Source organism: Ptiloglossa arizonensis, chromosome 10 (genome assembly GCF_051014685.1).
Source record: "Ptiloglossa arizonensis isolate GNS036 chromosome 10, iyPtiAriz1_principal, whole genome shotgun sequence".
NCBI classification, from domain to species: Eukaryota; Metazoa; Arthropoda; class Insecta; order Hymenoptera; family Colletidae; genus Ptiloglossa; species Ptiloglossa arizonensis.
In genome coordinates, this window is record NC_135057.1 from 10,984,658 (window position 1) to 11,006,775 (window position 22,118).

The following is a 22,118-nucleotide window of genomic DNA, read 5'->3' on the forward strand; positions in this document are numbered from 1 at the left end:
ACAGGAGCGGTCTTATTGTCCCTGAATTTCGTCGGTGGCCGCATTCCTGTGACCGGGGACACGTACGCTCGGATTATGCTGAAATCTGATCACGGATATGTCTCCTGCCGGGGTGAAGCTACGTACGGTTGCGTTTTTATTTCAAATTTTTCCTGTCGAAGAGCTGAATTCGAGACGACTCGCAGAGAGATGGCACGCGAGAACTATAATTAAAGAGTTTTCGGTATCGTTCGACGCTACGGTGGGATTGGTTCAATTCTTTATTCACGATGTAGATAAGCTTCTCGAGTGTAATGTAACTTTGTGGCGCGAAACTCTAGTAGAGAATTAAATTAATTGTAACTCGTGTTTGTCGGGTGTGAATAACGGGCAGTTTCTCGGTAATTTTCGGTAAGTAATAGCAATTTCTTTTTAATTGACATCGAAGTTGGTGTAGGGAAAACTACAAGGCTTTGGTGTAATAGGTACTGTGATAGGCAAATGGTTGAATGGTTTAATTTGTATTGAGAATATTGAGCGGTTAAGTTCTTCGAGACTTAAAAGTGAAATTTTGTCCATTGAGTACGCTGCGAGACGTCGACTGGAAGTTTATTCGATTACGTTCGGATATTATCGATAATGTGTATCGTACGAGCAGCGTGTAAAAATAAGCAACGAAGAATCTCACGAGTATACGTCACCCGAAATTACTTTATTTATACCGTCCCTCCCCCCGCGATGTTACATCGTGTATATTTTGATATCTGAATACAAACCAGTTTCGAATACGATACATTCATGCATGATGTGATAGCGCGAGTATACCACGGTCATCTTCGGGGATAGCATCACTGCTTACAGAAAGCCCCGCGCGCGAGCGCGCCATAGTACGTATCGAATTCATAAATTCTGATTTGCGTATTCAAAACGCGATAACGTTACCGGTGCTTCCGATGATACATGCGCGTTAAACCGAACATTTCGAATTTTTGTAATTTGTAGTCGCTATCTATCGTGTAATTCGCGTTGTTATCGATCCTGCGGGTGCTGTTCCTTTCCCCGTGACAAAGTATTTATTTTTTTTTACGTCCATACGTTTCATCGATTAATAGAACGATCGAAACGCAAACTTTCGGAAAATCCAAGACGGTGGCTCGAGTTTGATCGAGCAACATGGGGAGGACATCTTCGACGAGATGCGTATCGTTGAGCGATCGATACGATTCGTTAAGATTCCACGCGCGATAACTTTCGCACACGGATTCTAATTAGACTCGAAGCTTCGAAGATCAATTCACGCAAGGTCGAAGTTTTATTCCTTGGGTTGCCCCTCGTAAAAATTCCATTCCCCTGGTAAATATACATCCCCATGTCGGAGCGATCGTTCTCGTGTAAATCCGCGCGCGTTCAAGGCGATTCACAGCGGTGACCTTGAACAGCCGTTTCTTCCATGCAGACTGTACACTCGTCGAATTAAAAACTGTCTCCCTATCTCTCGTTCGGGAAAGAATTAATTTCATGTCCCTTGGATCATCCTCAGCCCCGTGTTCCTTGTACTCCACGCGATTTCATCCCTTAACCACCGCCCCGGAAAACGTTTCATCGTAAACGAAAAAACGAGCGTCCACATTGCGGGCACTTTGCAACAGCGTTGTCCCTAGTATCGATAAAAAGAAGCCGACCGATTGCTCGATAAAAATATCATCGTAAAATTCTGATCGCGTAGAAATGGAGGGGATGATCGAGGATGATCAGTGGTTCTCAACGTCGTGGATCGAAGGGAGCAAGGGTGTCGATTTCACGCTCGACGCGGAGGAGGACTTCCGGTCTGTCGGAGAAACGGGTCGAAATAAAATCACGCGCACAGCGGAGGGTCGAAGGGAGGGGAGGATATCGCTGGTAGCGATTTTCCACACACAAACACGCACACCTTCTCGTGGCGTGTCACGACCATAAAACCGGTCGTACGTTTTTCGGGCGTTTCGTGTCGCCGCGAGCGTTTTACGAATGCGCGTCGCGACGCCGAACGATTCTCGGCGGCTTCCGGCACGTCGGGAATCCGGCCCGATGGAATTTAATAGCATCGGACAATAACGAAACAACGTCGCAAAGTTTACGCGAACGTGGCCACGGGAGACGCGTTACGATTTTTCGAGGACCTACGTCTCTGGAATTAGGATGGATGAACCGCGGACTGATAGAAATTTTTCATACCTTTCCACCCTGGGGAGGGGTGACTCCGCGGAGTTCTAACTACGAGATCTAAAATGTTACCCAAGGGAGGATATTTGACGCAGAGTCTAACGAGAGTATACTTATTAATATTTAGATATTTCGAGTGTTTGGGTACCTAACCTCGACCACACCTAGATCCATTGTTAAAGTAAGGACGAAGAAGAGAAATTCTGTAAATAAGAGTAGAGCATGTTCACACGAACCCTGACAAAGTTAACACGATGTTGCGTCTTTCCATAGACGTGAAAAGATTCGGGATCCGTAACGCGAAGAATTTAATAACGAAATTTTCAAGCTCGTTTACGTAAGTTTATTATGTAATGCCATCCCGGCGTATCCGGAAGCTTTGACCCCCGATCGAAAAGTTTTAATTCATTTTTCCGACGGATTGAAAATTGGTTAAGCGGCCGGCTGTTGAGTGAGCAAACTTTGAGCGCAGATAAGTGTGGGGCTGGGAAAGGGGAGGGAAAATTGTCAGACCGACCTACATAGGAACGACGAGTGTTCTCCGTTCCTTCGTATAACTTCGCTCTCCGCGCGATTGTCTTTTTTTTTTTTGCCCCTCCCCCGGTTAACAAGTGCATTTAATTAATGCAGCCCTTTCGAGAAAGAATGCACACTAATTAACGGTACGACCACGACCGCTGGAGAAGCGTTATCTCTCGGCGTTAAATTGAAACGCACGATGCGTTGTCGTACACGCGCTGGTAAATTCACCCACGCGAACAATTACACCGTCGTTTACCGGTATTATATTATTTTTCCAAGTATTTCTCTGCTTCCCCTTTATTCGCGCGCGAAACCTCCGAGTACTTCGCAGTCCTCTATCGTTTCCGAATCTTTGAAACTGGATCTACGATAAAATAGATAAAAATATACCGAATCGTTTGAAAATATTGACAAATTATTTTTCGTACGACAGATCTCGTTTAGAAAAAGCATCTTCCGCCCGGAAACTTCCCTTACTATAGTTTCCAAGTTGCAACGAGAAAATCAAAAGTAACCGAACTCATTGGATCGAATTTGTAATCATTGGAGCGAATTTCGGCAGCGAAAAAAATCGCGCGATACGTATCTACGTTTACCAATATGTACCGATATCTACACGTAGCCTGTGTAAGCGAAAAGTTCCCCAATTTTTGGAATTTCCAAGTCGGAGGGAACATCCGTTGTTAGTACTGTGCGCGCGTCTCGACGAGTCACAAGTGACTTCGGGCACTGTACTCGGAGGGTCAGACGTCGACCGGTCAGTGCTCGTGATCGATGCGCGTAGCTTCCTGCGCGGAGATCTGTCGTCGACGTCGCTGGAAATAATGGCGGCGGAACAGGTTCGCGCCGAAACTACCGAAGTTAAGCGTCGCGATGATTTTTCTGTTTTTTTTTCCCAGCGAAATTACGCGCGAGAAACGCTTCGAAATTTTAGAATTCCCCGCACAACCGGGCTGACAACGGAAAGGAAAACGGAGATAGAGATAGAGATAGAGATAGAGATAGAGATAGAGAGTGAGAGAAAGAGGAGAAGAGATCCCCCTTGCGTAATTTACGTACATTCGACGCGAAATTGAGCGCGGACACGCTTAACTTTCTCGCTTGCCGATGCATTCACGGATACGCGTGGCCAACACATGGGCCGAGAACATTTTTTTCAGGATCATCGAGTTCGCCCGGCTACAAGGCTTTCGCGAGCTTTGCATTTTTTATAAAAGCTGAACAACGAAATGCTGTTGCAAAAATTCCCTCGGAATATTGAGATCGAGCTTCAAACCACGGAACGGTGAAATTTGAGAATTTTTTCGTGCAATTGCAAGCGAAGGTATCTGGACGAGCGAAGAGGGTTGGGAAGAGTTTGAAATACTTTCGTGACTCGCGGAGAAAATTGTTGTAAAATTGAAAATGACGTAGGGGGCACGTTTTTTTTTTTTTCGAAGAGTGTGAACACTCCCGATCGCCCAAATCGATTCACACACATTAGTCGTCGGCGCTTTGAAAGCGATTTCGTGTAAGTCTTTAAGGGTATTGGAAAAGTGTGCTCCATCGTCATTGTGTAATGTACCATTATCGCCGTACCAGATGGCAGAGGCTATCAACTCTTTCCTCGCGAGAATTTTCAAGCCTATTCCGGCGAAGCGTTTCGAGTTACGTACGAGCGTAATGGTAACGATACCGATTCGAAGATCTCGATTTCAATAACGGTGGCAATATCTGCGGAAAATACGTTCCGTGGAATACGACGAAGAACCGTGTACCATTTCGACGAAATTAATTATTTGCAATCGTCCGGTAGATCATTGAAGAAGAATCGTTACGTATCGACGATAATTTTCTGTAAAAAAAGAAATTCTTAGAGAATGTTCGGTGCACCAAATTAGGCGCTCTTGATTCGGGAGCGAGCATTCTTTCCCTCCCACGATGCAATCGTTCCGGTGACCTAATCCTGCACGCGGACACATTATGCCACACGGAGCAGCGGTACGCTAAAAGCGGGCGAAGGACCATCGATCCAGCGAGTTGGGCCACGACGACGATATTCAAAACGCGTTCCGCGTCTAAGAGGAAATATGAAGAAGTGTTACACGTGTATCGACTGCGATGCATCGCGGTGCATTCGTGTCTCGCCTTACCGCCAGGCGAAACTAGGCCAACGGAGCTTCCCAAGCCGCGCGTTCTCGAAGCTCTCAAGGAAAGTGGAAATTCCTCGTTGGCGACGTAGGGGTGTAGGTAACCCCCCCAGTTGCGAGAGGACGACGCGATCGCAGTGGAAAAACGAAACTGCTCGCGAATTTTCCGCGAGGGTGAAAAAAAGAAACGAGGGAAGAAAAAAAAGAAAAACAAGAAGGAGAACCGAAATTACTCGCGCGGAACACGAGCGCGCGCGTATCTCAAAGCGTAGGATTTCCGGAGGAAAGGCGTCTCGATTATCGTGTAATTTACTTTCGCTTTGCTTGTAAATCGTCGCCAAGTATTTATTATCGTCGAAAGTATTTTCGAGCGGGGCGTACACTTATGAAATACGGATAAACGAACGAACCGGACGAATCGATACCGTGTTCCCCGAGACTCGATGAAATTTAATTATCGATAATCGAATCACATCGTTGGCTAGTGCGCTGAATAATTTTATGGCGAATTACTTACCGAACGTTCCGACCAAGGTTATATATTTAAATCAGTCGTGCGCGAGCGATGTTGAAATTGTAACTACATTCAAACGTTTTCTAACTTTCCTCGAATAAAACGCTTCTTCGTACACTTTCGTTTGTCAATTTTTACTTCGTCTCCTTCCCGACATTTTACCACGTTTGCGTATTCGATTTTCATAGATTTATACTCGACCGAGCGTTTCGAATATACAATTTAAACGCGCATTTGGCGAATATTGCGCAAAAGAATATTTCGTAGAACACTTTGTAGAATATTTCATAGAATATTTAAAAGAAAAAAGATTCTACAGCGCAGTTACAATTTCTCTACGTACCCATTAATATACATAACGTAACGATAATTTCGATTAGAGAAAATCAACGTGGAAAATTCCCTAAGAAGAAAAGGGTCACGCGAAGATCCACACCATCGATAAACGTCCACGTTCCTTCGAACTCGAGTATTTCGGTGAGGGAAAAAAATTGAATCTCGGATTCCCGGAAGTAATCATCCGATCGGTTCGAGTTAATTCGCGCGGTCCAGGTCGTACGGGAGAAAACGGGATCGAATCGACGAGAAGACAAAGGGGTTTACCGGATAAAGAACGACGAATAGAATTGACCCCGACGCTCGTAGGAGAGAATCGGGTCGCGGTGAAATATATAGGGGAGAAGATTTAAAGCGAAATTATGCAAAGCAGTCGGTCTCGTAGGGTAGGAACGAGTGGCACCAGGGTGAACGTCCACGGAGAGGTAGACCCTTTCACGCGAGTGTATCCCGGAAAAAAAGGAGGGATTCCAAGAGGGCGTCCGCAACGTCATCTTGAGATTAGTCGAGTCGCGCGGAGACCGTACAAGACGCCGGAAGTCCCGTTGACGAACTGCCGGCTAAACAGAGCACGAAAGGCCAACGAGGAGGAGGAGGAGGAGGAGGCCTCGCGAGGCGTAAAAGACTTTTGCACGAGGCGCTGTGTTTTGCTTGGGAGGGAAGAAAAGGAGGAAAAAAAAAAAAAATTCTACCAGAAAGAGGGAGATAAAGGTGTGTAGAGAGAAAGAAAGAGAGAGAGAGAAGCAGCTACGACGTGTTCGGCGCCCGGTGTAACGGTTTCTGCGACCTATTTCCGGTTGGCTGGCATGAATAAAGGTGTTTATTTTTCCTGCAGCTCCGACGACGCCCGCCCTTATTCTTTCTGAAATCCACAGGTACGAGGCACCGGAAACCGGTGAAATATACGGGCCGGAACGTGTGCGAGACGTTCGCGCTCGGATGGGATTGATGCTTCAATTTGCCTCACTTCAGCTGTGAGAGGGAATTATATTGGGAGTCGAGGGGTTCAAGCGATCCCCTGTCGTTGAGCTTATCGAGTGGCGATAGGGGTGGTGGGTTCCGCTTGGAACTTGGAATTAAGCTTTCGACTCGGGAGAACACGGGTTAGCTTATCGTTTTTCTGGTAATTGTTTGTCGGTACACGGTTCACAGTCGGGACAGTGTTTCTCAAGGGGATGCTTCGTTCTTTCCACGGTGAAATTATACACGGTGAAACGAGACCGACCAAGATTCTTTCCGATGGAAGAAACAACTATCGTTATTACCGTTTACGATTCCTTGATCCCGGATTCGAGAGACGATTGTCGTTTCTGTGCACGATTCGCAAATTCCTCGAAGAGGTAACGATTTTTATTTCCATCGACGATTCGTTAGTTTACGACCGAAGAGACAACGATTGTTATTTACTATGCAGAATGTACGTTATCTAGTATGTGGAGTGTACGTTATCTACCATGTAGAATGTACGTTATGTACTATGTATTATAGAATGTACGTTATCTATTATGTAGAGTGTACGTTATCTACCATGTAGAATGTACGTTATCTACTAGGTAAAATGTACGTTATCTATTATGTAGAGTGTACGTTATCTACCATGTAGAATGTACGTAATCTACTAGGTAAAATGTACGTTATCTACCATGTAGAATGTACGTTGTCTACTATATAGAATGTACGTTATCTAGTATGTAGAATGTACGTTATCTACCATGTAGAATGTACGTTGTCTATTATGTAGAATGTACGTTATCTACTATGTACAATGTTTTGATTTATTATCAAATTCTATTCGTCGTATTCGACGACTTATAATACGTTAAGTTTTATTTCTCCTAACCAAAAATGTTACGCGTTAACTTCTTCGAGAATTTTTTGTTTCAAGGCCTACGTTCTGTCGCGAAAGGTTTCGAGATTCGAGCGAAAGAGCGTAATTTTGAAAATTCTCTCTCACCTGTTCACCCGAGTCTGCGTTCAGATTGTTGCCCGTGTTCGCAACCTCCGAGACATCCTCGATGACTGAATCGCCAATGGTGCTGTTGTCGCTCACGACGAGGCCCAGCAGGCATATCTAGAACATCCAACGAAAACATAGTTAGCGCGCGATTCAAAATTTTTCCTTCCAGAAATCACGCTAGAATATTACAAACGATTATTTAACCGATTCCAGATGCCACCTCACCTCACCTGCGCAAAGATAGTATAATTATTCGCTATAGACGTACAAACTAAACGAACCCTCAAGACGAGATCGTCGAGAAGAATCGTCCTTGAGAAACTTGAAAAATTCCCCTCGATTACAAAAACAAGAGAAACGAAACAGAAAATTCGATCACGAATCTACATTACATTTCAACGTTTAATCACGTCTCGATTCCCCAGTAATCCTAAGAATACACGAATCGAGTTAAAATTCGATTACAGGTCAGAAATCTAATACGCACGATCAATAACCTCAAAGGTTAATTAACCGCGCGGTACAATCGTGATTTTAATCACGGTCGATGGGATCACGGTTCAAGGAGGACTTGTCGACCGATTGTTTCCGGTAAAAACGCATTCAGGTGTCGCGATACACGAATCTGCCTAATACGGACAGGGTTGAGTATCCTACGAAATTTCCCGAAACGAGGTGTACGTGCACCGGGAAAAGCGGCCGAGCCGGTCGGCTTGTTATAAAAGTTCTACCCTTGCAACGCCAGAAAGTGGGTATCCGTTTTCGGACGGAAGTGCGGCTACAATTAAATTGCACCGTCCCCGTTCTCCAGAAGCGAGGCGTCCCCTTTTATTTCGGTGAAACGCCGCCCGGTCCACTTTTCGGTTTCCATTGTCTCGGGGATCGATCGCCGAACGATTCGTTTCTCCAACGGTGGAAATGTTTGCGCAGCGATGTTTTCAAGGAGAACGAACCCGAACGAATGAGAGTCACAGCGCGCGATACGTTCGGCCGGGTAAACAGACGAACTGAGAATTACAACCGCGTCGAAATACCAGGAATAGTAATAATTTCGTAAACAGACTCGACGTACCCTTGAACGCGGACGACGATAACGTCGTTTCGTAAACACTCTTGCCAGTGAACGTGTATCGTCCATTGGCAATCGAACTCGCGTCGAGAGAACGTTTGCACACGTAAATTTCTGAACTAAATATTGCTGCGAATATTCTCCGGAGAGGCACGAACCGTCCCAAATTGGTCGGAGATCACGATGCGTCGAGTTCGATTGTCCTTTGTAATTCTAGTTTGTGAATTATAACTGTGATTTCTACTTCCTCGAAGAGTTTATCCAGGAAGATTATCAAAGGTGGAAAATCTGAGTAATTCTTGTTCAGAAGTGATCTTCTTTTGAAACTTCTCTGCATTCTTTGAAATTTGTCTACGAAGATATTTGGTAAGTTGTTAGAGCGAGTGGATTCGATAGCACGTGGATCGAAAATTTTATCAAGACGTTACGAAGTGATCACAGTGGTTGTACGGTACGAAGAGAAAAATTGAAAGATCGTGGAACGTTTGCAAAATTTGTTGCTCACTTCGATGAAACGAAGTGCTGTTGTTCGTAACGCGGGAAGAGTTCGATTGTGAATCGTTCCCATTTATCGAGAATATTTGCGACGACACTGTATCCACGCGTGCAGAATTTTCGGTAAACGCTACGAATTCGCAATGAGTAAATTCACAGGTTCGTTTCAATTCTCGCGCGACAGGAATATATTCGCCATAGTCGGGCGTTGTTTCGACGTTGTTTTAGCGACCTACGAGATAGAACCTAGGAGACTGCCACGCGTTATTAGCGATAAATTTAAACGCCTGGTCCGCCCTGTAATTAAAGGTTAACGATAGACGCCTCGGGGCTCCAGAAAATGAACTCGTACGGATTGGGATTAGTACGGCGGGGTAAAGATACCTACGGCTTATGGACTTTACGATCATGATGTTGTGTTTACAGGCTTGTTATTAGCTGGCCGCGATTAGATCCTGAACGCGGTTGAAATCGTTCACAATGCACCCTTTCCGAGCGTGGTTTCGCGGACGTTATTAAGAAATATCGTTCGACCATCGTTACCGTTGGATCAGTATACACGGGATCGAATTATTTCGTACGTAACGGAGAGGAACTGAAACCGACCTCGACTCACTTACCACGATTAATTTAATTACGATCGTTTAAAACGAATTAAAAAGTAAAAATCACGCGACAGCTATTTCCGAAAAGCTTAATACACGTCTATTCGTACGAGGAATATTTTCAGATAGTCAAAGATCAAATTACGGTGAAAGTTTCGTACGACGGATGTCTCCTACGCAGAGTTCGATAATTATTAATTAATTAATTACCGCTCAACGGAGTCGTTAAGGTTGCGTAAACGAGGATCGGAATTTACGCGCAATCGTAGAGACCGGTCGTTAACGAGCCATCGAACGAGGAAGTTTCAAAATATTCGGGATCGTAATTCCCGCGAAATTCATCAAGTCGTAATACGTGGCGGGGCTTCCCATTCAAACTGGAAAGTCATTATTCATCTTCTAGTACGATCATTATGATTAGCCAATCGACCACCTAGGGCGTTCGCCGGGCGAACCTCTGCAACGTGCCTTCGAAAAAGGAGAAAATTATAGTGATCGGGGCCGTCGATCGATTAGGCCGATCACCGTTATTATCCCGGTGGTAATGCGTGCACCTAAACGTCGATATCGTTTAATCTCGGCAAAGTACTCGTTGTCACCGATTTGTTAGGAAAACAGCAACTAATTGTCCCGCGCGAGAATCATCTATTTATAAACACATAGACAACTCGGCCATTCTCGAAACGGTGTTTCGGGCGCACGGTTCAACGATGAATTCGGCGTTCAGTATTTTTTGAAAATAAATATCGCACCACCGTGAATAACAAGCGATACATTTCACGCCGATACAAATCGCCCGATGGGATTAGATCGCGCGATTAATTTTCCATCGTGGCTTAGACGTTTGTTTCGTAGCTAGTCTCGTTCCGAATCATTTTCAATTTTCTTCGTTCGCTGTTACAAATCTTTCGAATAATTTTCAAGTTTCTTCTCTCGACGTTCCGAGCCTTGCTCCGAATTATTTTCGAAAGCTCTCGATACTGCAAGTTCGATATCAAATAATTCTCGAAGCTCTCCGTGGTACAAATTTAGCTTCCCAATAATGCCCGAAAGATCGTAATTATTTTGATCCATAGCGACGTATGTTCGTGAAATTCGTAATCCAGACCTAACATTTTCCCACTGTTCGCATATATCGTCCGGCGGAAGACACAAAAGTGCAGCGTATTCCCGTCACGCGTACACGCGCACGGTGGACAATAATATCGATGAATAACCCAGATTACAATTGAAATACGCGCGGCCCGAGAGATGCCTGCCGATATGGAATTCCATCGGACATCGGCGCGAACCCGCTCGAACGAACCGGCTTAACGCGAAATTTATGTCCGACACGGTACGACTAACAAGGCGTCGTCTGTTCGATACCATTTAATTCTTATCTGGCCCCCTTGATTGGCTCGCGTGCCGTGCCAGGATTAACGCCGCCGGTCCGTATTAATTCTGGTAATTAACTTAGTCCCGCCTCGACACGACCTGGATCGCGCCGCATCGACACGGAGTTCGGAAACTTCCGCGGTCTCGGGTCAAAAACGTTGTCGTGATTGAATCGATCGTTTCACGATTGTGGCGCATCGTCGATACGGATTCAAAACACGCTACGTACCCGAGAATAAATGAATCACCACCGTGTTCCCGCGTGGAGAATATTATTTTGCCGGTGTACGCAACCGATAAGCCGAAAGAGGTCTCGAGATTCTTCCGAAGGGTCTATTTAGGGGGCTTGAGCATCGAGCGATACTTGAAATTTCTTCTCAAGTACGCGAATACGGTACGGAAATGAATATAGTATCGCGCTGTGAACAAATGTTCAAATTTTACCACCTTGGAAAAGGAAAGAGGTAATTTTCTTCGGGTGTAACGAGTACTCTCGACGTCTCACGAGTAGGATCGTTTTGTTACGTGAAATATGTAACGGGTAGAGTAGAAAGGGTCTTGAATTTGTTCTATAGGGACTACTTGGATATTTGATATTTATCTTTGAGTGCATTTAGTACCGAAATAAGGAGGAATCTATCAAAGTTTTACTGTATTGTCAATTTTTTCGAATCTTAATGCTGTTTTTTCAAGATAGTTCTCTCAAGGGTTGAATATAGAAAATGTAAAAAAAGAAATCAATTTTTCTGGGGTAGTACGAAGTAGTGTCGAGTGTATGTTATTATATAAAGTTGTACACGTTCAATTAGAACGGGATATTGACCCAATTTGTGGAAATCTGGTTCACGGTGTCTGTTCGTTATATGTAAACTTTTTGAAGGTAAACAACTGGCTACAATTCTGCACGGTGTTCCGTCTCGATCGATGTTTCGGCGCGCTCTCGTTCCTTTTTTATCAAACCTCGAAGCACATCAAACAGAACGTTACCAAGAGTATTTCTTTGCCACGAATAAAGAGTTGCTCCGAATGAAAAGTTGTAGCCGTGTATCGGTCGGTTTTCGAGGTTAAATTTTTTTCAAGATCGAGTACCATCGATGGAAATTTCGATCTTTCGGAGCCACGCGTGCAGAGCAACGATGCACACGTGTGTCATGAACGATGTCGAGAATGGCTTGTTTCCGATACATGCAAATTCCTCTTTCACCGAACATTCGCTGCCTTGTTTGCCCGGGTCCCGAGCGAGAAAAAGCGTACCGGGATAATTATGATGAATAATGCGAGTGGCCTGTAATTAAATTTCGCGCGAACGTAGGTAAACTCGGCGCGTTTCGCTGGAGCTAGGAGTATTTTCACTTGTCTCTACCATTAACTAAATTCAGATCTTTACGATTACAATATAAAGTACAACTTTGTAAAATACTCCTCGCATTTTACCATAGTCGATGCATAGATGTCGTTTCACGTTGTCCATTAATTCAATTACGAATGTTCGCAATTTTAGCGACTTCTATGCTCCGATATTTAAAATAATTTGAAAAGTAAACGTGGAAAGTATAACAGTAAAATTCAGCGTGGAGTATTTGCTTCGAGGTAATTAAAAATCGATCGAATCGATGAAATATTGTCGCTACACATTTTACGCGTATTTGCAAGCATTAGCAGTGATCGATTCTTGCACGTTTCGCGGGACGAAACGAGAGAGAGAGCGGTGGGGGTAGCCGAACGTTGGAGTGGGGATAGCGCCTCGGTGACCTCGAGCGATCAATTTATTCGACTCTCACTCAGTACCCTAGCCAAGTCCGATCTAACAGGTTCTGGCCCTCTTGTTTTCAATTATTTTCCAATCTATCTTCGTCGACATCAGCCTAAATAATCTTCCGACCTACCGAAAGATTACTAACAAATTTCTACATCGAGCTCCCAGGAAGAATCATTTCAAACGTCTCGTAGATCGAAGCCAGGGAATCCAAACGAGGATTTTCCCCCGAGTCTTCGGATCCGCGTTAACGCGAACAGAGAAGAACGTATGCATTTAGGATGCGCCACGGATCATCGTTGGTCGTAAACGTTCCACGAACAGAATCATTTTTCAGTCCCCTGGACAGGAAGCGCCGCGACGATTTATCTCGTCAATCGTTGGGGGGACGCTTTATCGTCGTAGAAAAATTGATATTCGATTACGCGGCTCGCACGAGCAACGAGGATACTTTCGTTTCGAGCGTTTACACGGTTCCTGCCTCCTTGCGCAGTCGAGACGGGAACAAAGGATCCTGGACGAGAACACGGGACGCTACTTTGTGGCCGAGTGTGAATAATATTAATTTTCTCGCTCGTTGGAATTAATATCGGAGGCTCTACCGTATCAAGATTATTTGTGGGAGGACAGGGGAGGGGGCCTCGCTAAAAGGTACCTCGTGTAAACAGATTAGATCCTCTACCGATGGACCGACCTAATCTCTCTCCAGGGAGGACTATGGACAAAGCGTCGAAGCCGATATACATGTTGTATCGCTTAAGATAACTTCTTTATTTATGATCGGGGAGGATCTTTCGCGTATTAGAGGTAGTCGAGAGACGGTTGTTTATTTGTTAGAGATTCGATGTCAAACTTTCACGTAGGCTATATTTCCTCGAATAGTATTCGCGAGCGTCGAATATGGTACGTACGATCGTTTCTGATCGAAATAGAGTATGTAATTCGTAATATTTCTCCCCGGGGGATGTAACGTATTTTCTGTTCACAATGGTTACGTATTTTCACGAACGAAAATTGGTTACTTTACTTTTCCGTACGGTGGTACGCCGCGTCGAACGAAAGTTTTTAATATTCGGGAGTTCGTTTCGCCTCGGAAATTTGAGATCGCAACGCGAATAAAACACGGGCGATTTAGATGTTAATATCGAACAACACGTTTCAAAGAGAACAATATCGGTTCCGCGCACGTGGATAATGTCCATCGCATGATAATAACTCTGTTTATTTAGCACGGTCTCTGAAACGCTTTGATCGCAATAACAATCCCGACGCTGTTTCGCATAACGAATATGTTATTTCAGCATTCATGGACGATCAGGACCACATTGAACCGAGAAAGACAATATTGTTCTTTATTACTTCTCATTCCTTGCTGTTGAACCGATCGATCGACAATAACGAAAAAAGAGACGACGTTTAAACGAATCGAACGTGGGGAAACGTTCTCAACGTAAATTCCTTCGTACGAAGATTCGTGAAAGAGTATTGTTCCAAATTACCATAAAATCGCTTTTCGCAACGCCTCGAGACGCGCTTAAAACTCTCGGGACACTTTTAAAATTGTCAAAGAAAATAATCGATCGCTTCTCGAGGAAAAAGTAAGTGTTCGAGGATCGTTATGGAATTTGTTTCGTCTTCGACGAGATCGTCCGCAATCAGTTACACGACTACGACGAAGAAGATCGACGCTCCTCGAGCTCGTTCAAGTTTTAAAGTCACCGGAAGTCCGTCGACGGCGGAAACTACGTCGAAATTGTTACGTCATTGTGGGGCTTCTCGGACCGGAGGATAGATTTTCGCAAGAAGATTGTCCTCTTAGAAGAACGACCGTCTACGACATCGACGCCTCTCAGAATCTTCGGGAATAACTTGGAGACCTTTGGACGGTTTATAATTCGATACTTTCCGCAAAAATGACCGAACGTAATGGGTCGATTTTTTCAAATAATTCCTAACGCAGGTTGGGAGACTATTCGATTTATAAATATTATATCGTGGCTTCAAATAATATGGTATCTGTTAGGTCTCTGTCCGTAAAAGAGAAATACAGAAGCCATTATATACGTTGAATAATCGTTACGTCTCCTTCTGTAGCGAATAAGATATCTAAGAATAATTGTTTCGACGAGAACCCTCTTTTAATATTATTTACAACCCTTCGAACTACTCGTTACGAGTGCAAGTTTTCCATCGGTTCCGATAACGTGATAACAATTTTCACTTTGAAATAATTATCTACGCAGCTGTAACGAAACGTTTGCAAACTCGAACCGATTTAACGAGGATCCAATAGCAACGCGAATGTCTCTAATTTCAAATGCCTGCTCCTCGTCCCGTAAACCCGTGGAACAATATGCGGACAATTCGAGCCAGAAGGTACCAAAATGGCGACAGCGGTGGAAGACACCGGGGAAACCACGAGGAAAAATTGCTTCATCCGTGGATACAGGAGTTGAAAGATTACTTCCCTCTTTTGGTACTTCGTTTCACCGGCGTCTTTATTCGCGGTAATGGAAAGAGCGCGGGCTACTCCCATTTTCCTATTCGCTTTTAATGAAATATCGTCAGGGAAAGTTAATCCGTGGTTACTTAGCGAACCCTTTCCGGTCCACTTTTCTCATCGAAATTAAAATTAAAATTAATCGGACCAGTGGCGCGCAACGAGCACGGGAAAACGTATCATTCTCGAAGACATCTCGCCCGGAGGGGAAAACGTTTCAACGTGTATATCTCGTGGACCGTTTCAACGTATTTTCTCTCGAGTGTTTACCTTTCTTTTCTTTTCTTTTTTCTATTTTTTTTTTTTATTTTCACGAGGAAAATACTTACTCCCGGTACCGCGATAAGCGCGTGACAGCGTAGACTCGAATACGCGTCCATCAGCTCCTTTTGGCCCGCGGTGGGAAATTTATCAGCGGGAAGGACGGCAACTGGAATCCGACTGTGCAAATTTTCCTACGTTTCCCCTTTGTATACCTCCCCTACCCGCTGTGACGAGTCGTAAAAGAAACGGCGCCATTTGCTCGACATCGCGACGGTCAGATACGCGCCGCGCGTATTAGAACCACGTGTATGCTAAACCCTGTCGATGTTCGTGCACCATAACCGTCCAATAGTTGTGCGATAAAATCTCTCACCGTGGACCTCCCAGGGACGAAAGGTGTTTTTCTACCGCTTAAACGGGGCTAAACTCGTTTACCTATCTGCTCCATCATCTACAGACCTAAACACCTACCGCTCCCTTATTCTCGTAAAGTATGATTGGAGCGTCCTAAACGCGTTCTCCTGCGGAATCTTTCGTCGGTGTTACGAATGTTACCATTTCTGCTTTAAAGTATGGCGATCTGGTCCAACGTTTCGTCGAGGTTACGAAGAGATCTTTACTGGCGTCACGCGTGACTCCGTTTTACGAGCGTCAGACGTGACTCCGCTTTACGAGTATAGGACAAAGACGAGAATAAGGACAAAGCGTGTATATATATATTTTTTATATATTCCCTAGAGACCTACTCCATACGTTCACCAATGTTCTCGAAATTACGCTCGTATTCACGCAACGCGTCCTACGATTTATTTCGGTCCTGATCTTTCAATGAGCGAAAATCTTCGTTCCCCGATGGGAGAAGGGTGCAATGATCCTGGTTATTTCGCGACCCTGTCTTTACCCTTATCTCAGCTCCAGACTGAGCCAATTAAAGTGGCCCGTGAATTTTACAGCCAATCGAGCTCGTTCGCTCTGAATAATACATCCAGGAGGAGGAGGGGGATAGGAATCGCTGTCCATTCGCTGTCAAACTTTCCCGTGGCATTCTTGCGTCTGGATTCACGGTGGATCGATCGTTGCCTCATACTCGCAGATGTTACGCGCGTCGTTCTCCAAAAATAAATCGACCGACCGTCAGACGCCTTGATATCGTTACCAACAACCAACATCTCGAACCGAGAGAATCTAACGAAGTTGCTCGAATATATTTATCTCCGACTGCGTCTATATCTGGCGATCTTTAATATTCGAAAGATATGCTTCAACGTCTAGAGGAAAGTTTGATCCAGAGTGTAACGTTTAATCTTGAGCACGCAAGCGCGCGAAGCGTCGACGTGAAACGTTCGTCGTTCGACTTTCAACGATTGAAAAAAAGAATCTACGCGCACTTTTTACTTCTCACGGGACGTTTGCGTTACAAAACCAACCGGTAGGTTACCGCGAGGCATTTCAATCCATCCGCTAGGGTTACTACGAGGCATTTAAATCCAACGGGAATCGGTTAATTGAACGAAATCGATCGTAGCTTCCCGGTATTCGATAATTTAGATTTCGTTCGGGTAAATTGGCCGCTGTGAAATTTATATTACGTTCGTTCGATCGCTCGTTCGATAACTGTGTCACGCGGAACGGAACATCCCCTCGTTCATCGTCGCGATCGTATCGTTGGGTGCCCGTGTTTCCTTCGTTCCCCCCCGGTTCCTCCTACGCCCTCGAATCGGTGTAATCGAAAGATTCCGCGAGGGTTGGCTTTTCAGCGCGGAAACGGAATAAGAGCCGGCCGTTTCCACTTTCGTTCGGTTATCTGGACGAATTCTGCATAGCGGATAAGGCTAGGTATGCGCGACGCGGAGAATTTCAGCGAGATAGAATCTTTATTCAGGGGGATGCGGAATCAAGCAGTCGAAAGGGAAGCCCTCGCGACCGCGCTGGAAAGAGAGAGAGAGAGAGAGATTGAAAAGAAGACGTGCCGTGGATAGGAAAACTGGCTTAATTTACGATATTCCTCCCCGCGCCCGCGTATCGGTTTTCATTACGCTCCGTACGAACTTTTGCGCCGCGTTTTCGGGACCGTGGAGCCCGGTGATGTATTTCGTGCAACGTTCACCGATGAAAACTTTCTCGACAACCGGATTCTCGAACCGGATAACGTTCGCGAACGAGAATCCATTTCAAATTTGAAATCTTCGAGACCGAGCGACAGGGGGGCGACTGGAAAATGTCGAATCGATGGAATTTTGAGCAAAACTTTTCGGAAAACGTAGTTGGGACGGAAGTAGGGGGCCAGAAAACGTCGAGTAACAGTCGAGATCGAAGAAACCTTCCGAAAAGTGGAATCTTGTCCGTCGACAGTGGGAAAGGGTGGAAACGAGGAAATTTCAACGAGAAACGGATATGTCCGTAGACCCACGATAAATTTCACAGCGTGTCGCGGGATGGAAGACAAAGGGTAGACGGGGGAGGAGTTTCCTGACAGATAAAATCGGTTTATCTCGTCCGTTTGGAGCGATCCGGACCGATAACGGGTACACGCGTGGACTTTGAACTTTCGGTTCGTGTCCGGGTAGGATCTTCCTCGTTACGCACAAATTGATGTAGCGCCGAAACTTGTACCCCGGGACGAAGCGGAAAACGTAGGCGGAACAGTTAAGGGTTAACGAAAATCGATTTCTGATCTTCGTTCTCGCCGCGTTTCCCTCGTTTCTTCTTTCGGTCTTGTTTGCAGTCTAACTTTTCGCTCCTTGGAGTACCATCTTCTATTCGCGAACTCCCTTCTCGAGACGCGTTTCTTTCGTTCAATATAATAACGCGCGATGTATCGAGTAACGCGTTTTCGGTTCCACGAAGTAGAATTTTGTTTCCGGGTCGTTCGAGCAGACGCCTCGAATGCAATAATTATCATCGAACGTGATTATCGTTATCACCAGGAGTACGCGAGTAATTAAGAGACGAGTACCAAAATGTTGTCAAAATCTAAAAATCTGACCTAAATAATATTCACCCCTTGGCTTTCTCTTGTCTCTAATTTTTTCTCAGCGTCGACCACCACTGTCGCGGATCTTTCCCCCTTTTCTGGATACACCGGGGAGCGAAGAGATTTCACGGCTGTTTCTTTCTCTCGCTTAATAATCTTCACCTTCTTTACTTTATTCCACCCCCCCCCCTTACGATATTACTTATCCTAATTACTCCTATCTTCCGTTTCTTCCTCGTCTCTCCGTACAATATAATATTTCTACTCCATCTTTTTCACTTCATTCCTCTTGGTCCCCCACCCTTCCCAAAGTAAACTACGTTCACCTTCCACCGCCATACTTGTTACCTCCCGTCTCTTTTTATCTTCCTCGGCACTGTCTTGTCCTTTTCATTTAATCCCCACCACTTCGTTTAATAATAATCGTCTCTCCGCAACTTGTACCTTCTTTGTTTCATTGTCTCTCCTCAACGTTTCTCCTCTGTTCCTTATTTTCACTCGATAACCCTCCTCCGTTTCTTTCTCTCTCCCTGAATATTATTCATCCCCCAATTACCCCTATCCTTGGTTCCTGCGTGCACAATAACTGCACCTCTCCATCTTCCCAGTTCCGCTTCACCTTTTCTCCCACTCTTTCCAAGTCAACAATGTTCATCTTCTTCGTACTCGTTTTTCGTCCCAGTGTCTCCCTACCCTCCATTTTTTTTTTGTTGTTTTTCGTTCTACATCGGTACCTTGTCCTTCTTACTTCACCTCCAGTTCTCCGTTGAATAATAATCGTCTTCTCTCCGGCTCGCGCCTTACTCGTCTCCTCTCTGGCATCGTACATTGTCGTTCACCACTCCTCGCACCCTTCCCGCTCGTTTTCCCTCTTCTCTCAACCCTTTCCCCCTTTTTATCCCCGGCTCGATTCCTCCACTGTCGTTTCGCACGTCCAGCTGCATTTTTCATCGCTTCAAGCTGCCAGCGCCGTTATTTTCCCCGCGATGGCGTCTCTCGCACGTACCGGTCGGTCTTTCTTCTTCGATCCTCTTCCGCGCCCTCTGTGTGTACGAACGTGGTCGCAGAGGGTGGGTAAAGCGTGGAAGAAAAGCGTCCCGTTTAATCACGCTGGCACCGGTAAATTGAATTATCCCAAGGAACTCGGGGGGGAGGGCAGGGTGGCCCGAATGTGGAGGAAAAAAAAAAGAAGAAGGGGTAGAAAAAAGAGGAACGAAGGAGGACGCCGAGAGAGGAGTTTGCGCAAGGCTCGAATAGGGGATGGGTTGTAGGCAGGGGTGGTTTATCGAGGAGGTCGCGTAGACCAGATCCGCTAATGATAGGTTATAATGGAGCTGCCCGTGCCACTGGTTAACCTCGAAAATGGAACGCGAATTTAAGTGGTGCGCCCCGCTACGGGATTATTTCTCGGGTAAACGGAAGTCAATTCCGATGCCTCGGATAATGCGATCGATCGACCGATTAAACAACCACCGATTCCCCTATTCTTCTTCCTATTCGCTCCGGAGTGCTCCCGTGATCTAGCCAACGATCGAATCGTCAGAGGCCCGGGATAGATTTAAAAATTACCTCGCTTTCAACTCGAAGCTGCTTCGGACGCCATTGTACCGCGATGGAATCCGGTTACGGTCAGGTATGATCGACCGCGTGAAAATATTCTTGGGAAATTAGTTAAAAATATACGGGACAATCGATACGAGTTAGCATCGATGCTGGAAAGTTTCACAAAATTTGGTCCTTTCCGTGTTTGTTAAAAAATACACCTTTACCGATTAGTTATAGATAAAATTCAATATTATACAGGGTGTTTAAAGGAGGCTATGTTTTCCTATTAAAGTAGATGAACGATAGAAAGAAAACGAAAACATTTTCTTCCGAGATACTTTTGCTTTAAAATCATTCGAAGAAATATTTCTCGAACGTTCAACCCTACATTTCGGACTCAGAGATTCACCGTTCTTAAGTTCGTAAAGTGGTCGCGCAATCGATTACGAATATTTCCCCAACTAATTCGCGATCATCGAGGAATCGGAGTTCAGAAACCGCGCCTCGATCACTGGATCGAGAGTCAAGATTCAATTTCGGATCGTTTACAAATCGATCCCGTGTCTCGATAACGTCGTAAATTTCACAAACTTCACGAAACGAGGGATCCCGTCTCGGTGGTCCGATCGTAAATTTCGTCACGCGCGGCGGTATTTTTTTGAAGGACGCCGTGAGAATCGAAACAAATCATGGTGGTCAATTAGGCGCTTGTCCCAACGAGTCCACGGGACGTTCTCGGCCCGATATTCGTGTTCTCGGTCTCCCAGTTGGATTAGAAATTTATTAGAACCCCTCGAGGGCGAGGTCTCGTCCCGTGTGGGCACAACGATGGGTCTTTTACAATTTTCGGGGAGAAAATGGAGGGCGTGGTCCGTGGTTCGCTCTCTTTGACCGGACAGAGGGGAAAGAAACGCGGTCGAATTTATAACCTGCCCCTTTGTCACTTTCCCGTGCAACAGGGTGGATCCGAAGGATGCACCGCGCGTGCACCGTGGGCGTCCTCCCACCACCTTGAAACCACTCGATTTTATTCGACGACTGCTTTACGGAAACTACGTGGAACTGTTCGTAATTTTACGAAGGACCGTTGGACATTTTCGTATCGCGACGCGCGACGTTATTATTTCGTTTAATCGATCCGGACTACCCCCCGGGGAGATTTTCGATCGTGGAAAAATACGAAAGAAAGATAAACGAAACGTTTCGCTCGCTCGAGGACCGGTGTGTATCGATTAACGATGTTAATTTCGCGGTACGAGTCTCGAGCGAAAAAGTATTGGCAGCTTGGTAACGGTAGAATTATTTACGAGACGTCTGTTTTCTAGAGGACGATCTATCCCCGAAGAGTGAACACACTTCGGTCTAATTATGTAATTATAATTCAGCGAAAATGTTGCCAGCAATCGTCACCGAAATATATAGAGAGCGGGCTCGGTTATCGTAGAGCGGATGTACGTAAACGATCGATTTAAATTCATGAGTGCGGGACGATCTCCGTCGCTAGAACGTGTTAGGTGTTTTCAATTTGTAGGGACGTCTCGATAGACGATCGAGTCGAACACAAAATTAAACGGCCGAAATACCATGCGACTGGCACGTACAACGAAGAAATCCCATCAGGGATAGCTCGGGGCTCCGGAATCGACTTAAATACGAAAAGGTGTTAAGGCGCTTAAGTCATCAGGCTTTCGTCGAGCGATCAGGGCCAAATCCAAGAACGTTTTGTTCGAGCCGGAGATCAGATAAGGTGGAACGATGAGCGCGGTATTGCTTTCAAATTGGTTTCCGATTCGAGCGTACGATAGTACCGATCCACACCTTGGCTATACTCGCGTCTATTCATCTACTCGATCTCGCGTTATTAGAGCCCCGTCCGTTTTTCTTCCTCCTCCTC

General features: G+C 45.3%; 1 protein-coding gene across 2 annotated transcripts in view; it reads right to left on the reverse strand.

Annotated features, from left to right (window-relative positions):
- Nolo (ADAMTS-like no long nerve cord) overlaps positions 1-22,118 on the reverse strand; it is a 305,721-nt gene that overhangs the window by 119,212 nt on the left and 164,391 nt on the right. For both annotated transcript variants that reach the window (XM_076321407.1, XM_076321406.1), the window contains exon 2: positions 7,637-7,753. In XM_076321407.1, coding sequence (XP_076177522.1) covers positions 7,637-7,753 — 117 coding nt within the window. The remainder of the gene's footprint in view (positions 1-7,636; positions 7,754-22,118) is intronic.